At 33.2% G+C, this 22,747-nt stretch overlaps 2 protein-coding genes across 2 annotated transcripts; one reads left to right on the top strand and one right to left on the bottom strand.

Annotated features, from left to right (window-relative positions):
* Window positions 1–1,446: 1,446 nt before the first annotated feature.
* Window positions 1,447–2,762, top strand: LOC11434357 (uncharacterized). Its single transcript, XM_024774573.2, has 4 exons — window positions 1,447–1,491; window positions 1,805–1,946; window positions 2,004–2,147; window positions 2,243–2,762. Exons 1-4 carry the CDS (start codon window positions 1,447–1,449, stop codon window positions 2,740–2,742), a joined length of 831 nt encoding a protein of 276 aa, XP_024630341.1. The 3' UTR covers window positions 2,743–2,762.
* Window positions 2,763–6,993: 4,231 nt separating this feature from the next.
* LOC11419827 (squamosa promoter-binding-like protein 14) lies at window positions 6,994–13,150 on the bottom strand. The gene is made up of 9 exons (XM_003589635.4): window positions 12,271–13,150; window positions 10,645–11,405; window positions 10,433–10,507; window positions 10,195–10,302; window positions 9,991–10,108; window positions 9,625–9,760; window positions 9,395–9,539; window positions 8,647–9,249; window positions 6,994–7,999 (listed from the first exon to the last, which is right to left on the bottom strand). The coding sequence occupies exons 1-9, from the start codon at window positions 12,905–12,907 to the stop codon at window positions 7,571–7,573; spliced, it is 3,012 nt and encodes a 1,003-aa protein (XP_003589683.1). The 5' UTR covers window positions 12,908–13,150; the 3' UTR covers window positions 6,994–7,570.
* Window positions 13,151–22,747: the final 9,597 nt, after the last annotated feature.

The raw sequence follows: 22,747 nt of genomic DNA, 5'->3' as shown, positions 1-22,747 counted from the left end.
TAGATGTCTTGTAAGAGCATCTTCAATGGGGGGTCATTACTTAACAATGACCACTCCCCGTTAAGGACCCTCCATTGGAGGAAGAAAAAATAAGTCCCCGTTAAGGAACAAGCAACTATATAAGAACCCTCTCTCTCTCTTGGGCAACTAATGGGTCCCACGTTTAAAAAAGTAATAAAATGTGTACTACTTGGTCTCACTTGCATAAAGGAGTAATAAAATGTGTACTATTTGGTCCCACTTGTAAAAATGAGTAATAGGTAAATTATTTTTTGTTTAATGATGTAATGATAGTGAGACATATTTAAGTACTTTTCATTGGAGTCCTTAATAGATACTTTTATTAAAAAATTATAAATAAGTGATGTGTCACGTGGAGTCCATTTAAGGAGTCCTTGTTAGGGAAATACCATTGCAGATGCTCTAATGGTTTGGTGGTAAAGTAGAATGCATTTGAGTCTTTGGTCTTGAGGTTCAATTCCAAACATTTGTGTGAATTTGAACGAAATATAAAAGTCTCAATTACATAAACAACTATTATGTCATTGCAATATTTTTATCAAATTAATTTACAACTTAATATGCATTTCAGAGTTATCTATAAATGTAGAAAAATACTTTATACCTTGAATTTTTCGTCATTTGTTTCCATTAACAACACAAATTAAATCCGTTAAATAATTAGTATTTTTTTTCTATTGTTTTTAGTTTAAATCCGTTTTGCGCAAACAAAGTGATTATTCTTTTTAAGTTTTTGATGTTTCTTTTTATTATGAACCCAATTTTTATTATTAAAAGAATTATTGGATAGTGAAACTCAACACAAGTTAGTTAGTTCCTACCATACAAACTTACTTTTACTTAATTTATAATAATGACTTTTTTTAGGGTTATTTACAACTTAAATAAATGACTATTATTGCTTAAAAAAATTCTTGTTTTTCCATTGGGGACCTTTTTTAATATTTGAACATGGCATCCGATTTTATTCAGTTAGTTTAGTTGTTTTTTTAAAAAAAAAATATATGGTTTGGATTGGTTCGTTTGATTCGGTTTTTGCGTAGTAACACATAAATATATGGTTTGGTTTGGTTGGATGAAAAAAATAAAAACAACTAACCAGACTTAACTGTATGGTTGAATGAAAAATGGCCCAAACAAAACTAAACTAAACGAGGTTTTTGATTTTTAGTTTGGGTTGATTCGATTTTCAGGTTTTCTATTAAATTGGTTTAAGAAGTAAACGATTCAGTTATCATAGATACGCGTGATTGACTTAAGTGTGACCCTTTCAGTCAGTTACTTCAGCCTATAAATACAAACCCATCCCTCAGATATAATATTTTGCTTTGTGCGTTTGAGATATTAGGGTTTGTTTTCGTGCTAGAGAAGAAAACTTGTTCAATCTTCAACCAAACAAACCCTAGCTTTTCTTCCTTCACGAAGATGTCTCGTTGCTTTCCTTTTCCACCTCCGGGGTATATGATTAAGGTTTGTTGAGCCAGTTTCAATTTTTGCTTTTGTGCTCAACTTCGTGTGTGATTTGGATTTCCTTTGTATATAACATGCGATTAGGGTTCATTAATATGCGCGTCAGTTTTGGTTGATGTGTGACTAATTATGCTCGTTGTTGATCATTTACTAATCATTGTGATCGATCTTCTGTTACAATATTGTCGCATGATAGTTGTAAACAAGATGTGGTTACTTGATTTTTAGATTGAAATGCTTGCATATATTAGCATGTTTGCTTCTTTGGTCTTCCATATCCGCTGTTTGAAATCGTTGTTTTGGTTCTTTAAAGCTCCGTTTCGATTTGGATACGCCCAAGAAAGACAGAAAGAAAAAGAACAGGAAGGAAGACAAGAATGAGAGGAAAGAGAAAAGGGAGAAAAGGAAAAGGGAGAAAGAGTTGAAACAAAAAGATTCAACTACCTCTCATGCAAGTTTTGGTGGTGCTATGAAGTTAAAAGACATTAATGGGAAGTTGCTAATGGGTGAAGATTATGAGAATGAACAACTTGAAAGGAGTGGTATTACTGAGGAACTTGAACAACCTGTCTCTTCACCTCAAGAGCCTTATTCCTCTGACAGTACTCAAAGCAGCAAGAGAAAGAGGTGCACCTTGTTACCTAATCAAGATCATGGTGAGAAAGCTTAGAAACTTGTTAACTGCATTGTTTATTGCTGTGTTGTTTAAACCTTGTTTACAAAATCTAATGTGTACTACTTTGTGAAACAGAAGATGCTATTAAAACTCGTCTTCCATTGACGAAACATAGCGAACCTGAGAAATCCAAACAAGGATTTCAATTTGGGTCTTGTTCAACAAGTGTTGGAATTGGAGATTCACTCACTCAAGAAACTAGAAGAATTGATCGTCCGCTCACGAAAGTTGAGACCCCCAATCAGCAGCTTCATAGAAATTCTGCTTCCAAAGTTTGCAAACCATTGCAGAATTTGGTTCCAGTTGATGCTCTAGAAGCAAATAAAACAGTTGATGATGAAAGTCGATGCGTGGAATCACTGTACAAATCCTTACTTCACATTCAGCCGATAGCATATGAACTATTTGATGCATTGGATCAAGATTGGTTATTTAGTTCAGTGAAGATAGAAGCAAAGCATGTCTCCAAGAAACAGAAGACCGATGCCTTTCGGTGTTCAAAATCTCTATGGCCTCGGGCGCAATTTATGCCTGAGGTTAACATACTTGCTTTGCCATACACAATTCCATTTTGATTCTTTTGGAATTTTTGTAGACAGTACAGTAGAGTTAGCTTTTAAAAACATGTACCAACATTTCATTGTGCAAGAGAATGAGATAGTTTTTTTTTGTCAACATAATAGATGATCGATGTAATTGACTAAGATACCACATACCAGACACCAACATTGGTATTCAAGGAATGTAATACTAATAGTCTAATACTGCTAGTTTTTACATGAGGAAAATGATGTGAATCATAGGAACTTTTAATTCTCTGTATACCGTAGGCTCCTTTGTCTTCATGAAATATATAGTTTGGATTTCTCCACTAAGAACTGCTGTCTTAGATTATCTGACACGACAATTATCAGCAACCGTTAATTATGTCTATGACAAGTGCTCTAGTGTTCTAAATTCATATAGTCAATCTTAATTTTGTCTTACAAGATTGTCTAATTTAACATTGATTTGTTTATCACTATATTTTATGTCTTTTTCAAGATGTCCAAAGGGTTATAAAAAGTATTCTACACTTTTTTTTTTTTACAAGAAGTATTATACACTTATAGTTTTTGTCATCATGTTATGGTTAATGAAATAAATTAGTGAGTTAATAAATTATACTCTCCTCTCGTAAGAGAAAACGTGAATTAGATTCCCCTCCTATCTTATATTATAATATACATTCCCTTCCTTTGAAAGTAAAAATCTAAAACAAATTATGAGAAATGATATTTATAACGAGAATTTCACGACCGTGTAGCTGTTGAATACATTTTCTATATTTCACCCATCACCCCCATTTGTGGACAAGCAGGCCTTTGATTGGCTAAAACATTTATGTGGTGCTCTCAGGATAAAAAATTTCTAGATAAATAGCATCACTCATAAATTATATACTCCCCTTCTCTAATATTGTTTGGATTACAATCCTCTCCCCCTAAGAATTATTTATGTACTACATTTTAAACCATTTTTATGAATTATGATATCTACATATTTTGATCCAGCATTCAAAACAAAATAATTTATTTCTTTTTAATTTTGATGTAAGTGATACAATTTTTTTTATTATTTTATTGACTTAGTGATTTAAAATATTTTATTGTTTTGTATTGTTTCATATTTTATAACAATGTTTAAAAATATATGTTAATGAATAACAATGCTTAAAAATATATGTTAATGATGTTGTATATCAAAACTAGACAAAAATATGATTCAAATTTTGCTAATAACAAAATAGATACACGTCAATTTTTAGTGTCCTCCTATATGCCTTAGATTTTCGTTACTAGACTATTAAAATCATTAAAAAAATAATAAGGAAGAGAAGTGTAGATTTTAACGTTAGGAGGAATGCGCATGTAATTCAAGTTTTTCTCGAGTAAAGAGAGAGTAATTTGTCTAATTAATATATTTTGCATAGGAGGGTGTATATTTTGACCTAAAAGAGAAAAAAAAAATGTAATTTAAATATTTTTTAAAGAAGATGAGTGTAATATATTCTAAAATAACATAGGTTATCCCCGGAAATATGTATGCAGGCCTAAACAAAAAGGTATCTTGGAATAAAATATTTGGAGTTGTCTAACTGATATCTATTGGGCAAATAAAATAGAAAGTTTTTTGCGGATGCAGGTGTTATTTGGAGAAAATTTCGAGAATTTAGATATGCTTCCTTGACATGAGATTAGATAACCACTCTCTATATTGATATAAAACCACTCTCTATATTGATATAAGGAAGCTACAACTTGTTGGAAGATCTAATTTAAATTGAACTTCTAGCAAGTGTGCTCTCTTTTGCTTCTCTTCAACTTTAACAAAACGTGAATGACATTAAGTCTAGACTATTACTTTTTCCATTCTGCTGCCTCCTCGCGTGCCCTGCAAAATTTACTAAAATATCTCTGGTTCGGATTACATAATCTGGGTTAGATTGTTAGTGATTTCCGGAAACAGAAATCCGGACCAGATGTTATGTAATTTTTTGTGTCTTTCTTTGATATCAAGGGTCTCTGTTGACCGTTATATGAACCCCACACAAGCTGCAATGCATTGCAATTGCATGGTTCCTATGAACGGTCAACAATTAATGACCATGACACCACCGACACCCCTTAAAAACTAAAAAACATTTGAAGAAAATGTAAGAAAAGAGGTCAAGTGAAGAATGAAGATATTTGTTGAAGATGGAAGCCTATTTATAGCCTAAAACAAGTCCTAGATCATTAATACAGTCAATGAAAATGTGTTAGTGGTGGTTGTAACTGTCCAAACGCACATTAATGGCTCTGAATCTTTCCAGATTTTACATTCCGGAACACCCTTAGCCCTACAGGAAGTGTCAACTTTTCTCTCGTTTAACATTATTGCATTAATCCGGAAAACAGATGTGCTTTCCGGATTATATATTTTGGAATACATCAGTCATGGCTGGAGGTCTGCACCACACGTTTTTGTCGGTGGTCAAGTAAAAAAAAAGTGGTAAAACGAGTTTTTTGACTGCATTTATGGCCTCCCAACCGTTTTTGACCCACCCCTCCCTATAAATAGCCTTCCAAACCCCACCATTTTTCACACCATCCTCTCCCACCCTCTCCTCCTCTTCTTCCTTCTACAACCATGGTTTTCCATCGTTGGTCTTTCATAGATAAGGGTCTCGTTGAAAACTTTCAGGGTTTGTATGAACGGTCAATGAGGATGGAACCGCGATGCAACGAAGCGCGGTTCATTTGAGGGTCATGTGGGTCAGTGTGGTTCTTAGCTTGGTCTACCTGGGCGTAAGTTTGAGCACCCCCCACCTCCCTCAGGGGCATTGTTCTCTTCTTCCAGCCCTCATCTTCCCTCCTCCTCCGGTTTTCCTCCAATAGGCAAACTACCGGTATGTTCCATCACATACCAGTGGTTAGGCTCTTAGGAGATTAGAATTAGGCTCAGAGGAGATTAGAAATAGATTTAGGATCTTATGTAATAAGCTTAAAAAGCTTGAAAATTATTGTAATTTATAGTTCATATATTAATAAAATGAGTTGTTTTTATGTTTGTGTCTTTTTATTTCTGTTTTTTATTTTATTTGCATTTTATTTTACGAATTTTGAAGATTAAAATTGCAAAATTTTTGGTAAAACATTATTCCGGATTTTCAAATCCGAAAACATCTGCAAAATTCTAACAATGCCATCCGAAAAACGAAATCCGGACCAGGGATAAAATTAGAAAAAAAAAAAATATGGCGCGCGAGAAAATGCATAAGGTGGGAAAAGTAATAGTCCTAAGTTTATGGTGTTTCAGAATCAGTTATCTAAAGATAAAGAGGCCCATATTATTGACTTAAGAGAATGGAAGGGTGATATATAAAATAAGAAATTCTGGTGAAGGTTTTTCTTTTTAAGTAATTGTTTTAAGTTTATGGATTTGGATGGAAGATGGTTTACAAAAATATTGTGCTTGATCCTGCTTATATCTAACTGCAGACAAAACTAGATTGAGTTTGATTTGTGCTTCCTTAATAATTGGATTTATACCTATTACCTAATCACCGCTCATTGGGTATGGACAAGGTAGCTACCCGTAAAATAAACTGGTATGGTATGGGTAGCATTCTAATACCCAATTACACCGCATAAATATATAAGAGAAATTTTATTTTTTTAGATATAAGAAAAATGTACATATAGATATATGGATATATATTTATTAATGTACATATAAATATATTTTTTTTATGGATACGGTACCCGATATAATACAGATAGCAATACAAGAATACGACAAATTTTAAAAAAACTAAGGTCCGAATATATCAATAAAATCAAAAGTTTTGTTATATAATATAACATGAGAGAGCTAAGTTCTTCAATTTACGATAAAAACAGCAAGATAAAAGTTTAAAAACTCAAAAATTAGAGTTGGATACAACAAAACAACTTATGCACATATAGTACTAACTCACAATATTAATATATGTTCATATGACTTGTTTTATTGGCTTAAAAACATTATTGATACAACTCACATGCACATATAATACTAACTCACAATATTAATGATACAGCCCTATAAGCTACGCAATTCAATAAAATCACCCAGTATAGCAATGCATATCTGTCGTAGTAGTATCTGATAGAACTGTGGTATCCAAGAAAATATCAATAATGGTTAGAACTTTTTATTTATTTTTTCAAAGCATTTATCTGTCTGTCTACAAGAACATATTTTAATGGTATCAAAAAATTCACAAATGGAAAATCATGTCAGAAGGTAGCTGAGTGTAGAGCTGATTGAAAACTGAAACATCAATTACATTAGATTATAACTTAAAATTTACTATTACACTTTGTAATCATATAGTATGGTCATCCCCTATTATCATATCCTCAAATAAACTTTACAGTAACGAAACCTATGCATTAGAACATGATGCATAGTTCTATAGCAGGTAATTTTTTAGTCATTGATCCTTGAGAAAAAAGGAGGCAATGAACCAAATTATTTGATTGCATCAAACATTTACCCAACTCAGTTTCTCTTTATTCCCAATGCTTACTGCTCTCATAATTTTCTGTCCATATATTGTGAGGTTATGTTCTATCTGGTCTAAAAAGTGGAAGATTTCTTCAGTTATAAAATTTCGACACCCAACATTCAGGTGTAACTTACAACTCTGGCATCACAGCGAAATACGCAGCATTAAGTCCATCTCTAGTTTCTCCTCGATCTGCCAAGATATAGCTCCAAATTAACCTCTAATATGTTCATTTTTTTGCTCTCATCGCAAAATGCACAACTGAAGTTCATCCTTTCGCCCTGGTTTTATGCTTCTCAATACCTTTGAGTTTTCATTCACCAACAGAATTACATTGTGCCATAATTCAAGTTTTCCCACCTGAAGGGAGAAACTGAGCCTACATAAGGGGTTCCACGGAATAACACACAAACACATACACAAACAGCAGCAACAGCTAGCATCGAATGAATAAAGGGACCGTGAAGCCAGCTCCGTGAACCGGAAAATCTTCTTTTGGCGCGAACTTCTGCAATTGCACACTTGGAACAGGAGTCCCCAACTCGTTTGACTTGGTTAATTCGCTTTTGCATTAGCTCAATTCCCAGTGATGGGTGCTCTATCTCATTATCAATTCTAACTGAAACTTCACTTCTTTGTCTATCGGAACATTTACGAGCAACCAACATATTATAAGAGTGATTATTTCTCATCATGGCATAGGCATGTGGAGTCTGCCCGTTTTCATCCGCAAGGGTTTCCCAGCACTTCAACCCAATCTACACACCAGCATAAAAAATACAGACAAGTCAAGGACTCGATAAAATAGAAGCATGCAAGCATCATTAATGTACATTGAAATATAATCCTAAGTGTAGAGAAAAGGATGAGTTGAAGTCCAAACAACATGATAACTACTGATTTATATTCTAAGTTGGCTGACTAGGACATACTTTAAGGTTGACAAGGACTTCAAAATTTATAACTAAAAATTCATAGATTTAATTCTTTTATGTAGGTCAATGTGCTTAAAGTATTAGATTGTTAACACATCAAAATCCTATTTTTTTCTTTTTGACAAAACATTATAAAAAAAAAACTTCAAATTTATTTAAATAGCCTGGCCTGTAAGGCATAAGAGGATTTTAAGATATGTATAACTTGTCATTTTCAACAAAATAGACTTTCCAAAAAATCCCTTGTCTATTTATAAAACAAATCTGACATAGTCTGGCCTGACATAGACTAGGCAGTAGGTCCCCACATGTTGACTGACATACATGACCTATTTAAATCCCAAAAAACCATAGGCAATCCAATTAGACTATTTTCCATTTGATACTTAGCAAAAACAACTCAGTAAATCTGAATGATGAGGGACATTTCCTCTATAACCTTTTTGTCAAAATAGGGGGGAAATATTTACCTCCTGTGGATCATTTGTTAAAGAGTCAATTACACCCTCAGAATCCGTTGTAGATGCTGCCAAATGCAAGGGAGTAATGCCACCAGGGCCCTCAAGATTCGGTGGAAATACATATTTCTTGGATGTGTCATTTTTGCTAGTTATAGAATAGTTAATGAGCAAATCAACCATGCTTGTGCACTTTCTTTTCACTGCTCTATTTAGAAGTTGGATTGCTTTCAGCATCTCCACTGACCCTGTTGACAACCCTTCTCCTTCGAAGTGTTTATCAACCAGCATATCCAGAAGGGTTTTGACCAACATGCAACAGTTTCTTTCCACAGAAAACGTCAGTACAAATTTGAACCTGTCGAGCGAATAATCTGGAACCTCGTGCACATTCGAGAACCTTTCCCTTTGAAACAGCCAACCAAGCTCATTCAAAAAGTGCAAAGCCTCATCCCTTGACTTGGGCCTCCCAAAATGATGTTCATGCTCCTCTGAAATGGCATCACACATTTTTTCCTCCTCGTCAAATTCAGACTCAAGCGGTCTCAACTCCTTGCAAATGGACGCATTGGCTATTATCACTGGAAAACTGTTTCCCTTGAAACCATTTTCAACCTGTTCACAAACATGTAAGTTGCAATTATTTTTTTGAATAAAAGTTCACAAATATATACTTCATGTACATGAAAATTTTCAAGACAGCAAGTGTATGCAACCATACACAGTAATCATGTGCAGTCAATAGAATGTAGAGACATACCTCAATGAAACAGCGACCTAGAACACTAGGAGATGTATTCTGAACTTCAAAACCACTCAATTTTATCTCATCATAGACCATACCAGGATCTCCTGATCCTATAACTTCTGACGATGTATAACAGTCAGCACCAGTGCAATGAATCCTGCAAAATTTAGGACAAACAGTAAGCGAACAGACCAGAAAGAAGCATAACACTACGTCCATAAAAGGGGAAAATCAGTACTAACTTTGTGCCAGGAGCAGACAGGTTTCTTCCCTTCAATGAAATAGAAGTCTCCTGTCCACCAACAATTGCCAAAGGAGACACTGATATCAACTCTGGAGACCTCCATGTTCCCCATGGTTTGCACATGCGTATCCTTCCTGGAATTTCAGTTTAAATAAATCTGATTCAAATCCTTGATAATAAAAATCTAGCTATGATGGCATATTTAACCATCTAAAGTTTGTTGTAAAATCAGTAATAAACAATCCAATTAGAGGGGAAAAACCAGTACAACCTCCAAAGGTTAAAGCATGAATATAAAAATATGAGGCCTAAGATAAAAAATGATCGAAACAAGTCAGAAATCAACACTAGTCACAGTGCTCACCATCTTTGTGTGATGCTAACTGACTGCCAGAATAAACAAGAAATCTTCCATTTCTCCAGAAATCAGAATCTGAGTTATGAATTAAAGAATCAACACGTTGGAGGAAGTTTTCTTCTAACTGCAAAAAATACAATATGCAAGTAATCAGCAAGCAAAATTCTACAAGGTCAAAATGTGCATCACGATTCACAGAAGTTCGCTTACTTGCACCCAAGCAGCAGAAGACATTGAAGCATAAATTGATAGGACAACACAGCCGGGCCTTATGTAACTCTCCAAGTCTGATGGCCGTGTAGAAAGCCAATTGTAAATCTGAAAAAGACAAAATGATTATGAATACTATCATGTCTTTGCATCTGGCGAAGGACATTTTGCCATATTCATTAAAATGACATCATCCGATTCGCAAAATATTAATAGGGAAGTGCAACACTAATTTCACCTGTGTTCGCAGCGTTCCTGGGAAATGGCTAGGATGCTTGTCAAACAATTTAAACATTATTCTCCCAGTACGATCCTGTTGGAATACCATCACAAATAGATTAAAACCCAAAAGACAAAATGGCTAAGCCTCTTAATTAAAAGAATAACAACATATAAAAAGCAAAGTACAAATTCAAAGCAAGCATGAACCAGGGTTTGCAGAATCCGAACCTGAGTATCTGAATTCAAACTGGGAGGTGAATAATCAGAGCCTGAAGATGCATAACCAGCTTTAAATGGAACACTTTGAACTGAACTAGATTGTTGAATCATGTTATTAGATTTTGAACCTTTAAAGAGATCAAGAGGGATAGTAGTACAACTATGACTTTGGCTAGTTTCCTTATTTGCATTGCCTCCAAATCCAGTGGAAATACAATTAGAATTGAAACCTCTAATCCCACCTTGCAAACCAAAATTCATCTCCACAACAGGAGGAGATGACGACGGCGTCCTTTCGTCCACAGGATTACTACTTTCCGATGAAAAATACTTTCGCGAAGATGGCAATTTAGACGGGCTGTCGTTTTCTGGAGAGGAGCCAAAAAGTTGCAGCGGCAATTTAACTCGAACATCCTCCTGGCAATCTGAATCATCATTTGGAGACTGAGAGCTGCCGCTGCTTCTTTCTCTCATATGATCGGCACTACTTGTGGACCCGTTGCCGCCATTTCGAGCAGGTGTGGATGGAGTCGTGGAAAGAACAGCAAGAAAATCCTTAGTTAACGGGGCAGGGGGGGCATTGTTCAGTTGATCATCGCGATGATGATAGGAGGGTGAAGTTTCCATTTGGACATTATCATTTTTCGCATTCAAATTATTACCAACATCCAGCAACTTTGCAGTAAGATCAGCAGGTAAAGGGATCCTATTCAGAATTTGTACAAGCTGCTCTTTATCTGGAACTTGTGACCTTCTTTCCTCAAATTTTCCTAAACAATATCATCAACACGAACAATCTTAGCCCACACATAAGAATAGAAAAAACAATCACAAGTAGCACTTGCTTGCTTGGTAGTTTCTGTTTATTTTTCCCATAAATGTTTTTAGAAAATTATGAAAAATAATCACTTCTCAAAAATAAATTAGAGTCGGTTTGTTACGAATTTTATTTTGAAAAAATTTAGTTTTTTTAACAAAATTATCACTTTTAGAAGTTTCATTCGTTTCTTACAAATTTTCAAAAAATTGAGAATCTGAAAAAGGGAAAGAAAAAAAAAAGTCTAAAAACTGTTTCAAATTAGAAGCTGCTTTCTGTAGCTTCTCCAAAAAAAAAAAAAACATTTTTCACAATCATAACTGATTTTTAAGATAAAGTTATTTTCATTCCAGTAGACAAATACAACACAACTTAAACTTTCTTGAAAAATCTCAAAAAATTAATCTCTAAATTATTGCAATTCATGATCAAAAAAATTCAAAGTAAATAACAATTAAGGGCATGTTCTAATTATTAAAAAAACTAAAAACTTATTTGATCTATAGAAACAAATTATTGATCCTAACACCACAAAAAAAAAAAAAAAAAAAAAAAAAAAAAAAAAACATCATTGATCCAAAATTTAGCTCTAAAAAAACTACTTAATTAGCTTATTCAGGTAAATATAGTAATTTCACCATAATTTTTACTTTTTCGAAAAATATAGTTACTTTTATTTATTTGAAATAAATACCAACAAAATAATTGTTTCAAATTTCTAAAATTTACATAATAATTACCAAAAATAGTAATAAAAACTACTATTCAAACAAAATTAAATCAAAAACTAATTTTTGAACCAAAAATAGAAACCAAACCTTGAGAACCATCAGCAATAGCAGTCAACAAGTTAAAAATCTCCAAATTAGCAGCAACCTGATTCAACGGCGGCGAACCTCCAACCGCCACTTCATCCGGCTGCGTTTTCCTCCTACGCCGATTATGACCAGCAAGTCTCCGTCTACAACTCCGTTTCCCTTCATCAAACTCCACCAACGGATGAAACCTACTACACTGTTGACAAAACCGTTGCATTTGATTCCCTAACAAAGCCTTAGAAGCTTTACTATGAGCTTCGCACACCTTATGACGACGATGATAATCCTTCGCTTTTGATAGATCTTCTTTGCAGTTATCAACTTGACACATCGGATATGAAGCCGATGTTGGAGATCCTGAACGGATTCGTTTGTTTGGTCGTACGAGTCCCGTGCTTCCGAGATTTAAGTTTAGAGATTCTTCGACCTGTTGTGGTTCTACTGTTGTTGATTTTGCTGTCATGAAACGGATACTGTCCCAATTCCATTCTTTAGGGTTCCAATTATCGTTTGGGATGTGAACGACGTCGTATGATGATAATAGATCACGTTTTTTGGTGTTTGATGAATCGTAAAATTGATGTGATGATAACATAGGAGGATGAAGAGGAAGAAGAGGAGGAGCTACTTTTTCCATTTTTTTGATTAATTAATCAAAGACATGTAAGGGTATGAGACTAAGAATAAGGGTAGGTACTAAGTACCTTAGTTTTTTTTTTTTTTTTTTTTTTTTTAGGTTTGGTGTTTGAGGAGAGAGGAGCTATGGGAAATTCATGTGAAAGGTTTGATGATAATTCAGATCTAAAGTAACATAAGGATCTGAGTTTGCAAGTGTTTACTTTGTTTTGTACTTTTGTTTTCATTTCTTTTTTATTTCATGAGTTTACTTTTGATATAATAATATCATTCTAATAATTTTCATATACTTCGTATCAATTTTGAATGGTTGAATTCATTCTCTACAAAACATCAATTACTTATTTATTAGATTCTTATATGAGAGTTGAATTTACGCGTTCTTTTAAGATATGAATCAACTTCTTTTACATTGATCCATGTAATTTAACTTTCGTATATGAATTTAATATATCAATCATTTATGTTTTGTAGAGCATAAATTCAACTTTTATTATTGATGTAATTAGAAATGATAAATGTTTGTCAATCTTCTTTGAATTTTGATATCTACTCCCTTCGTCTCAGTTTAAGCGAATCAATTAATCATTTCACACACATTAAAAAAAGTGTATAATGGAAAGAGAAAACAATAATATTGAGTGTCTTTATAAGTATTGTTACATTCTTCTTTATCATAAATGTAAAACATGTATTTTGAATTGAGAGTAGTGAAAGTAATATAAATTAGAGTTATAATTGAAAAAATAATTAATGTTGTATTGAAAACTGAAATTATTCAATATTTTTAAAACAATATTTTTTTACTAATGACTCAGTTGTTATGAAATGGAGAGAGTATTATATTTTTATGAGCTTGAATCCAATAAATTTAAACTTTCTTTTGTAAAATAAGTAATCACAACTACATAATATTTAAGAAAACTTGTCAATGAAAGTTGGTTTAGTCAATAAAAAATTTACTCATATGTAAGGTTGTATTCTGTTATCGAAAATCGTTTGTTGATTTACATGGTTTCACAATGAATAATTTAAGATAATTTTAGTTAAAGTTAAATATTTTTAGTGAATAATTAAATGATAGTAATCATATTGTTTTTTTTTTTGGTACAATAGTAATCATATTGTTATTATCTTTTAATTGGGTATGGGGGATTGATTTGGTATATATATAGTTAGAAATGGATGATACATGTGCTTCATGGTCTGTTGAGTCTTTTCTATTGTTGATATAGTTGTTGCTGTCCTCAACTCAAGTTGCATCAAACACACACGCACCTTGTTGGTGTGGGGTAGATGAGGATGGATGGCAAGATATGTAAAAGAAGAGAGTTTGATGGGTTATTTATTTGGGAAGGGAAGTAGCCGACTAAGGAAGAATCCAAGACAGTTCCTTCTTCCCACTAGGTATTTGTTCCGTACGATTGCTTTATTACTTTTTTAGAAGTAAAAGTTAAGGGAAGGTGATCTGTTACGTAACAATAGTACACAAGACTTTAAGGACAAATGAGGGAATGGAAGGGATGTAATGATGGCAAATCAATTGAATTCAATTCATTGAATTCATTCTCATGGTCACAACTTGAGGGTGCAGTAATAATCTAAAAGTAAATGTAAAATAATTCAGTTAGTTAAAACTTAAAACCCAGTTTGTTTCAACAATGAGGGGGACTTTTCTTCTTTTTTGGATTGATCATCATATACACTATCAAATCTATGATCACATGTTAAAAGAAGATTAGTTATCTGTCAATTATTTCACCTTATGTTGGTATTTTTGTTTCTCTCAAAAGAAATGTTGGGTATTTTTGTTAAATTCACAAATATTAAGTAATGGTTATAATAGAAAAAATAATTCTAATTTTATCAAATTATCATTATTATTTACAAATGAAAAGACAGGCACTTCAGCTTTTTTACTGCGCTAATGTTTGTAGATTATCAATGATATCATCTAGAAATTTCATGATTTTATCAATGATAGCAGCTGAATGGTTAAATGTTATGATGAAGGCTTTTGTAGAGGCTGACCTGTTCTTTGGCTACAAAGTTGACGCAAATAATCATGTTTCCATCACTCATCTACAATTTGTTGATGACACCTTGTTGATTGGGGAGCGAAGCTGGGCCAATATTATAGCGTTGAAAGCTCTGCTTCTTCTCTTTGAAGTGACTTCTGGTCTTAAGGTGAACTTCCACAAAAGTATGTTAGTTGGTGTTAATATTCATGATTCTTGGTTGGCTGAGGCAGCTTCTGTTCTTAATTGCAAATTGGGCAGAGTCCCCTTCCTTTATCTGGGGTTGCCTATAGGTGGTGATGCTCGAAAACTAAAATTTTGGCAACCGTTGATTGACCGTATTAAGTCAAGATTATCTGGTTGGAAGAGTAGAAATCTTTCTTTGGGTGGTCGTTTAGTTCTCCTAAAGGCAAAAAAAAAAAAAAATTGACACGTGGCACCTCACTTAGGGTGCCACGTCAGCGTTGACCAAGTCAACAATGGACTGGGGTCCAAAACTGCCAAAGAATCAAAACATAGGGGGCTGTTTTGTATTTAAATTAGTTAGGGGTCCATAACCTCAACTTTTGGAAAGATAGGGGTCCAAAAGTGCAATTAAGCCTTTTTTATATAGATAAAAAATTATAAATATAGATATTTGTGACTTTCAAATATAACAAACTCAACAATGTATTTTTCAATGACAACGATAATATAACAAATATAACATTTTTTTTTATCTTTTTTTAATAACACATATAATATTATTATATAAAAATTTATTTAAATGTATAATTGGAATAACAAAAATGTCAGTCAAAAATATTCTTGAAACCCCCATATTTCTTTATATATAAGTATAGATCATTGTGTTTACCAAATTTTTTTTTTTAAAGTGGGTTTGCCGCTATTATAAATCGAAAATGAAACATAATGTTTTGAGAGTTATCTATATAGTAGTTTTTGGTAAAGTGACATACATTGAGAAATATTGGAAGTCAAAAGCAGATCTAACTTATGGTATGTGTGGATATAGCCACACATGAATTTTAAATAAAATTAGAAATTTTTATTTAACGACAAAATTTTCAGTCGCTAAGGTATGAAAATTAATCGTTAATATATTTAGCGACAGAAATAATGACTGAACATTCAGTCGCTAAAGTAAAAATTGGTTTTTAACACATTTAGCGACAGAAATAGTGATCAAATTAGTCTGGCCTATGGAATGGGGTCCAAACAAATGGAACAAGACATTTCAAGAGAAATAAATGTGTCCATAAATCACAATCGTCAAAAGTAAAAAATAAAAAAAATAAAAAAGATAGATTTCTAACCAAAGTTTTCTCATACTTATACAAGTACTGTAAGGTAGCAATTTAGGTTAGGGTTGATGCTCTAAAGAATGACAAGATTATTCCATCCCTCAAAATGTATTCGTTGAGACTATGTAGATTGTAAATACACAATTTACAATTTAAAGAACGCGTCATTAGGCATATGTAATTGTTGTACAAGCAACTGAATTTAGGATTTAGAGTAGATATTAGGAAAAAAAAATTCGTATGTTTATGATTAGCAAACCTCTAGAATAATTTTCCCAAGATTGAGAAAAAATTAATTGTGTTTTCGTAGCAGTGAATAGATGATTTTTTTTTAAAGAAATGAATAGATGATTGTTATAATTTTTAGTTTACTAATTATACATGTCAAAGTATTATTTATTAGAAAGAAAACAAAAGCAAAAAAAGACCTTTCTTTCAACAACAAAAAACAAAAAACAGACTTTTTAATTTTCTTCGTCGTCCTTTATTTACATTTTAGTTTATTGACATTTTAGCTACAAATCACTTAAATATTGAAATGATGTGGATATGAAAAAGATTGGAATGTATGTCTTGACATAAATTTTGATGAAAAATGATTTTTGAGAGGTTTGTATTTTAAGAATCAATCTTAGAACTATGTGCATATAAGATGATAAAGATATTTTCTAATGTTCTAACACACTCACTCAAGTTAAAGTTTGTTAAGCTAAAGCTTATTACAAATTAATCATAAACATAAGAAATCAAACCAAATCAATTAATATCATAACTAAAAGAGGTAACCAAATAGAGAAACCATCATAGAGAGGAGAAGCAACAAATGGGAGAAACCAACGGAGAGAAAAACCAACAAACTAGCAAATTTGCTTCTGTTTGTGAGTTTGTATATTACCACCACATAGGCCTCCTAGCACAAGATGAGCTAAGGAAGAAAAACCTAAAAGTTCATACAAGGAATATACAATAATTACAATGCAAGAGCTTGCACCACAAAGCACCCCAAGATAACTACAGAAATTAGCATATGCCTAGTAAAGTAAACGGACTAAGCCACCATCCATGATAGTTAAAGGGAAGAGTTGGAAACTTCACCTTCAACCACTTAAAAGTTAGCAACTTAATCTTATCCACCACCTGCATAATTGGACTATCTTTTGCCTTGAAAATTATGTTTTTCCTTTCCTTCCAAATTTCCCAAACTGTCGCAAATCAAATAAACTGTAAAATAGACTGCCTCGACTTAGAAGCACTACCAAAGTGTTGGAATTGAGTAAAATGCCATGTAACATCATTAGGCAACGCCGAAACAACGCCTAGCCACCGTAATATATGATTCCAAACCGAACTAAAATGAATGCAATGTAAAAATAAATGGTTGGATGTTTCAGTTGATCCACAACCACCAACACAATAGTGATCATCAAAGTGTAAAACATGACGCGTACGTAAGTTATTTTTTGTAGGTAGCCGATCACGTAACAAGCAACAACACCTTTAACGGAACATCTTTATGCCAAATAAAAGGAGCTGCCTCCGCATTATCAACAGTAACCTGAGCAATAATAGAATTATATGCGCTCCGGACAATATAATGTAAAGATGAGTCCACCTTCCACATCCATTTATCCTCCAAGTGAACCTGTAAAGAAACATTTCGAAGTAAAAGGGTAAGCTCTTCCACCCGACTCTTCCTCCCACGCAAACAACCTACACCTCCACCTCCACGCATCACCTTCAATTCCCCACCCTAATGCTTTCATCGAAGGCACTGACTCCCCCTTTAGTAACGACAACTCATACAACCTAATAAATCTAACCCGTAACGACACCTCGCCTACCCAAACATCAGTCCAAAACAACGTATTTCTACCATCACCCAAGAAGCGACTGACATTGCCAAGAAACCACCCCTCCAATCTCAAGGTCGATATATTCCGCCACCACGCGGAACTATCGAGACCTCCAACACACAACCGACCATCCTCCACACCATTCAACGCCGCCAACACCCTATACCACAAACTCTCCCTCTCCACCACTTCCCTAATAATGCTAAATTAAAATCTTTAATTCTCCTTACCCCCAATCCTCCAACCTCCTGACTCCGACAAATAGATTTCCAGTCAACCCAAATGATTTTCCTGTGGTCTGCACTCACCGCGCTCCCTGCCTTCTCTCCTATTATTACCGATCATGCCAAAACTCGCCACTTTCCAATCACCAAACCACATGTTGTTTAAAGCCTTCGGAAGTTTCTCAACGTCTTTTACCTTACCATAACGTACAAAGCCAAACGCACCTCCATTAACATTGTGCTTGCGTGCCAGATAAACGTCCTCCATAATACCGCACACCTCAAATCCTTGTCATAAAGCAATATATGATATATCATGAGGGATATTTGTAAAATAAAAACAAACGACATCATGGTTCACCTTCTCTTAATGCACTGTTTCATGTTGGACCAGTGTTGTACGTCGTACTTGGAGATGTTGTTGCTCGTGACATGTACCATATTGATCAAGCGAATCCTTCTCACGCTTGCTAGAATGTGATCGCTGATGCTCCAACACATAACCATCCTCATATCGCAACTCGTCGCGTACCTTTGCCCTTTCTGGTCGCACATAATGTATGGTAACCCTACGGTCATCTGAGAGCTCTTGAAAACCATAATTGCTTTCCTCTTCTGCATCATACCAATCTGTATAATCGATCGTGTTCCTAACCCTAGACTGCTCTTGACGTCGATCCCTTGTACCTCGATGCCGCTGATTGTCCCTATGTCTATCCCGCTATCCAGCCACATGTTCCTGTGCTTTCCTCTTCCTCGGTCTCACGTCGGCCCGTTCTCCCCTATATCCCCCCCTTTGTGGCACCCTGCTGGGCCCCCCTTCCCCCCTATAGTACCTTACTTCCGGTGAAGGTGAATACCGACGTAATTGTCCTCGGTGGAAACGAGGATAACCACCATTCTCCCTTGCCAGACCGCTCTCTCTCGTCATTAATTTTAAAAATGTTAATTCACTCATATGTTCAAAGAGTGATTAATGTTTTAGTTTAATTTGCATGATTGAGAAGTAAAAGCATGATTAAATTAAAAGATAAATTAGAACAAAATGGCTAGATCTCCATTATTGCATGCTCGGGGACCAGAATTTTCTTTTGACATATAGAGACTATTCTCCATTTTTAAGTTTTCAAAAAAATATTTTCTACGAGTCATAAAAGGAAGAAGAAAAAAAGAGAGATATGGGGAGGGTCGGGCCAATACATTCCTACGTCCAAAATAAAATTTGAATTGAAACCTTTTAAGTTTATTATTGATAGAAAAATAAAATAATTAATACTCCCTTCGTCCCGTAATAGATGACCCGTTTGAAAATGTGCAATTTTGATCTAATTTATTTTGATCATATTTTTTCTACTAACATACAAAGATAAATAGTATCATATAAGATGTCGTTAAATTTGTTTCGATGAGTATTTTCAATTATTCAAGATATTTAAGCTCAAAATTATGCATTGACATGTGTAATAAGGTCAACTGTGTCAAGTATTATAGGACGGAGGGAGTAATATTGAATGCGTAATTTTATTTGAGGCATGTCGGATACTAAATATAGATATCGATCTCAAGTCTGTATATTGATTCGTCAAGTAGTGAGAGTCTTTCTTTGTCCGTTAGACTCAACCTCGTTAGTGCAAGAACTTTTTTAAACAAAAATTTAGTTTAATTAATAATATATATTGAGAATAATGTTTAATATAGACATTATTTATGAATTGTTAAACATTGAAATAGCAAAGTAAAATTGAATTGTAACACAAATATAAATTGTTTTTTTAATTTTGCATATTTTGGTTGCATAAAACTTGTTTTAATATATTTTCAACAACTAACATCATATTAATAGAAATATGAAGAAAAAAATAATTTAACATAAGTACCACCAATAAAATAATTACTTTTGGGATCAACCTTGCTACATAAACTACCAGTATATAACTCTTCATTTAACTATTAACTGAGTTAGGCACAAAAATATTTAAAGAATGTTGAGAAACATGGCATCCATAAAAATAGAGAGGAAAGGCTTAGAAAGTTATTATATTGATAATAGTGAAAATGATATAAAAGTTAAAGAGAGATACAAAAGAGTCAACTAGTGACTGAACTCGTACACTAACTAACTCTAAAATGAGTATAACTAACTATATTTCAACAGCCTCCCTCAAACTCAAGGTAAGAGAACTCTTAACTTGAGTTTGAATTACAAAGCTAACACCAAACAAAAAAATGTGACCAATACAAATCTTCAAACCATAAGAGAAAGCTTCCAAGCAGAATTTGCTCTTCAATCTTCATGCAAGGAACATTGTAGACCAACTACTAGCAAAAACAAGATCATCACCAGCCAAGTATGAACAGCCAGCAAGTATGACATCAGTAGAAAACTTCCAGTAATAAAACTTCAAAAAGGAACTTCCAGAAAGTATGAACAACCAGCCATTCCATAACAGGAAGGTAAGAATGGTCCATCACAAACTACAAAGGCTAATCATCAGTAGAAAACCATGTCCATATAACTCCTCCAACACAGTATAGGAGTAAGAAATACGCCACAAAATCATATTCAAACAATGTCCAAACTCTGACTTTCTAAAATATATTTAAAGCAAAAAATATTTGAGGGTCTAACATGAGACCTCTAAAATTTGGGGGCATAAAGTTCTTGCTTTAGGGGCAGCCCCCTTGGACCAACTAAGCATATGTGAGTTTTTCTTTTTGAGAATTTGTTTTCACAGCTTACATATCTTGGAAGTTTTTGATTCTATGTTCATGTTGTGATTATGTATGGTTTCCTGTTACAAGTTTCTGGAAATTCATATGTCATCATCAGAAAGTGAGGGTGAACTCATATTGATCGAAAGTGGGGGTAAAAAAACTAATGGGTAAAAGGTTAAATTGCAAATTGGGTAAAATTGGAATTCTTGAAAATTTGTTGGGGGTGAAAGTATATGTGTAAGGTTATAGGGTTTAATTTCCACATATCTCTTGTGCGCTTCATAAAATTCTCATTTTACTTAATTTGAATTATCTATTGTGAGCCCAATTCATTTTATCTTCAATTGTACAACAACAAGAGGATTTATTTTCCCACCCTTCTCCACTCTTGTGTGTCCTTTAAATTTTTCATTTTACAACGTTCAGATTTCGGATTATATAGTCTGAAACATTTTTTTTATACTATTTCGAATTATATAATTTAAATCATTTAAAAAATCAGAAAAACCTATTAGATGATATGAAGGTCTCCGGCAAATAAAATGAAGATTTTAGAAAGCACCATATAAAGATAAATGATATTTATACAACTATATAAATGAATATGGTGGAAAAAGAGATTCTCTAATAATAACATGAAATCTTTAGACTTAAAAGCACATATCCCATCACTATGATCACACTTAGAAACAGAAAAAATGTGTACAAGATTTTCTAGAAAAATCATAGCTCCCTCACTTGTATTCGGTCAATAATTCTATGAAATTCTTTGAAGATTTTTTTTCATAATTTTAGAAAATTTTGTTAAGAACAAATTCGAATTTGTAAATAAAAATAACTGAGTTGTTAGTTGTAAATAAAAAAGTGACCAAATTCGTTACAAACGTAACAATAGTTAATAAATTATATTCACCTTAAGTAAATCTATATTTTTATATCTGACACTTTTTTATGATCTTGTATCCTATCTTCATAGTTAAATTGCCTTTTAGAAAAATATAGGTTGTTTTATGATCTAGGCCCCGTTTGGATAAACAGTTTATATAAATGCTTATAACATTAGGGCTTATAAGCTCTTATATTTGATAAGCTATTTATGTTTGAATATGTACACTAAAAAGTACTTACATAAATTGAAGTGTTTGGATGTAACATTACATAAGTAATTATCGAATTTTAAATATTTTTAATTTAACAAAAAAATCAAACGATCGAACCACAATTATCAATTTTTTTTTTATAAAATTAATCAAGATGTAAAAAACAATATTATAGATATCAATGTACAGTTTGTTACCAAAAAAAGACAAGTTAAATTTGTTTTTTTATTCAGTTTTAATTTGTTACGTAACAAAAAAATAATAAAATTCTTCCTTCCAAAAAATAAAAATAAAAATCTCAGTTACGTGTTAAACTTTAGTAAGGTAAGTATAGCAATTTTGTTACTCATGCAAAGATAACTAACAAAAAAAGAAATATATATTTTGAAAAAGTGGATTCAGAGAGAATCGAAGGAGGTTACATAAATTCATAAGCTTCTTGTTAAGCCGGAGGGTAAGCTAAAGATTTAGGCTTATGAAAATATGGCATAAGCAGCTTATGAAACTATGATAAGCTATTTTTATTTATTTACCCAAACACCTTTAAAAAGACTTATGGGAGTAGATAAGCCCACATAAACTCAAAATAAGTCAATCCAAACAGGGCCCTAATGACTATAATTCAAG

Source organism: Medicago truncatula, chromosome 1 (genome assembly GCF_003473485.1).
Source record: "Medicago truncatula cultivar Jemalong A17 chromosome 1, MtrunA17r5.0-ANR, whole genome shotgun sequence".
Lineage (NCBI taxonomy): Eukaryota > Viridiplantae > Streptophyta > Magnoliopsida > Fabales > Fabaceae > Medicago > Medicago truncatula.
The sequence above is the reverse complement of the archived record's forward strand: the minus strand, read 5'-3'. Positions and strand labels throughout refer to the sequence as shown.

Excerpts from the sequence above, each read along its gene's own strand:
- LOC11434357 (XM_024774573.2), top strand. The coding sequence starts at position 1,447 with ATGTCTCGTTGCTTTCCTTTTCCACCTCCGGGGTATATGATTAAG. Across the intron at positions 1,947-2,003 it reads TTCAACTACCTCTCATGCAA|ATTATGAGAATGAACAACTT; the intron begins GTTTTGGTGGTG and ends TAATGGGTGAAG. Across the intron at positions 2,148-2,242 it reads GTTACCTAATCAAGATCATG|AAGATGCTATTAAAACTCGT; the intron begins GTGAGAAAGCTT and ends TTTGTGAAACAG.
- LOC11419827 (XM_003589635.4), bottom strand. The coding sequence starts at position 12,907 with ATGGAAAAAGTAGCTCCTCCTCTTCTTCCTCTTCATCCTCCTATGTTA. Across the intron at positions 11,406-12,270 it reads TATTGCTGATGGTTCTCAAG|GAAAATTTGAGGAAAGAAGG; the intron begins GTTTGGTTTCTA and ends GATATTGTTTAG. Across the intron at positions 10,109-10,194 it reads CTTCTGCTGCTTGGGTGCAA|TTAGAAGAAAACTTCCTCCA; the intron begins GTAAGCGAACTT and ends TATTTTTTGCAG.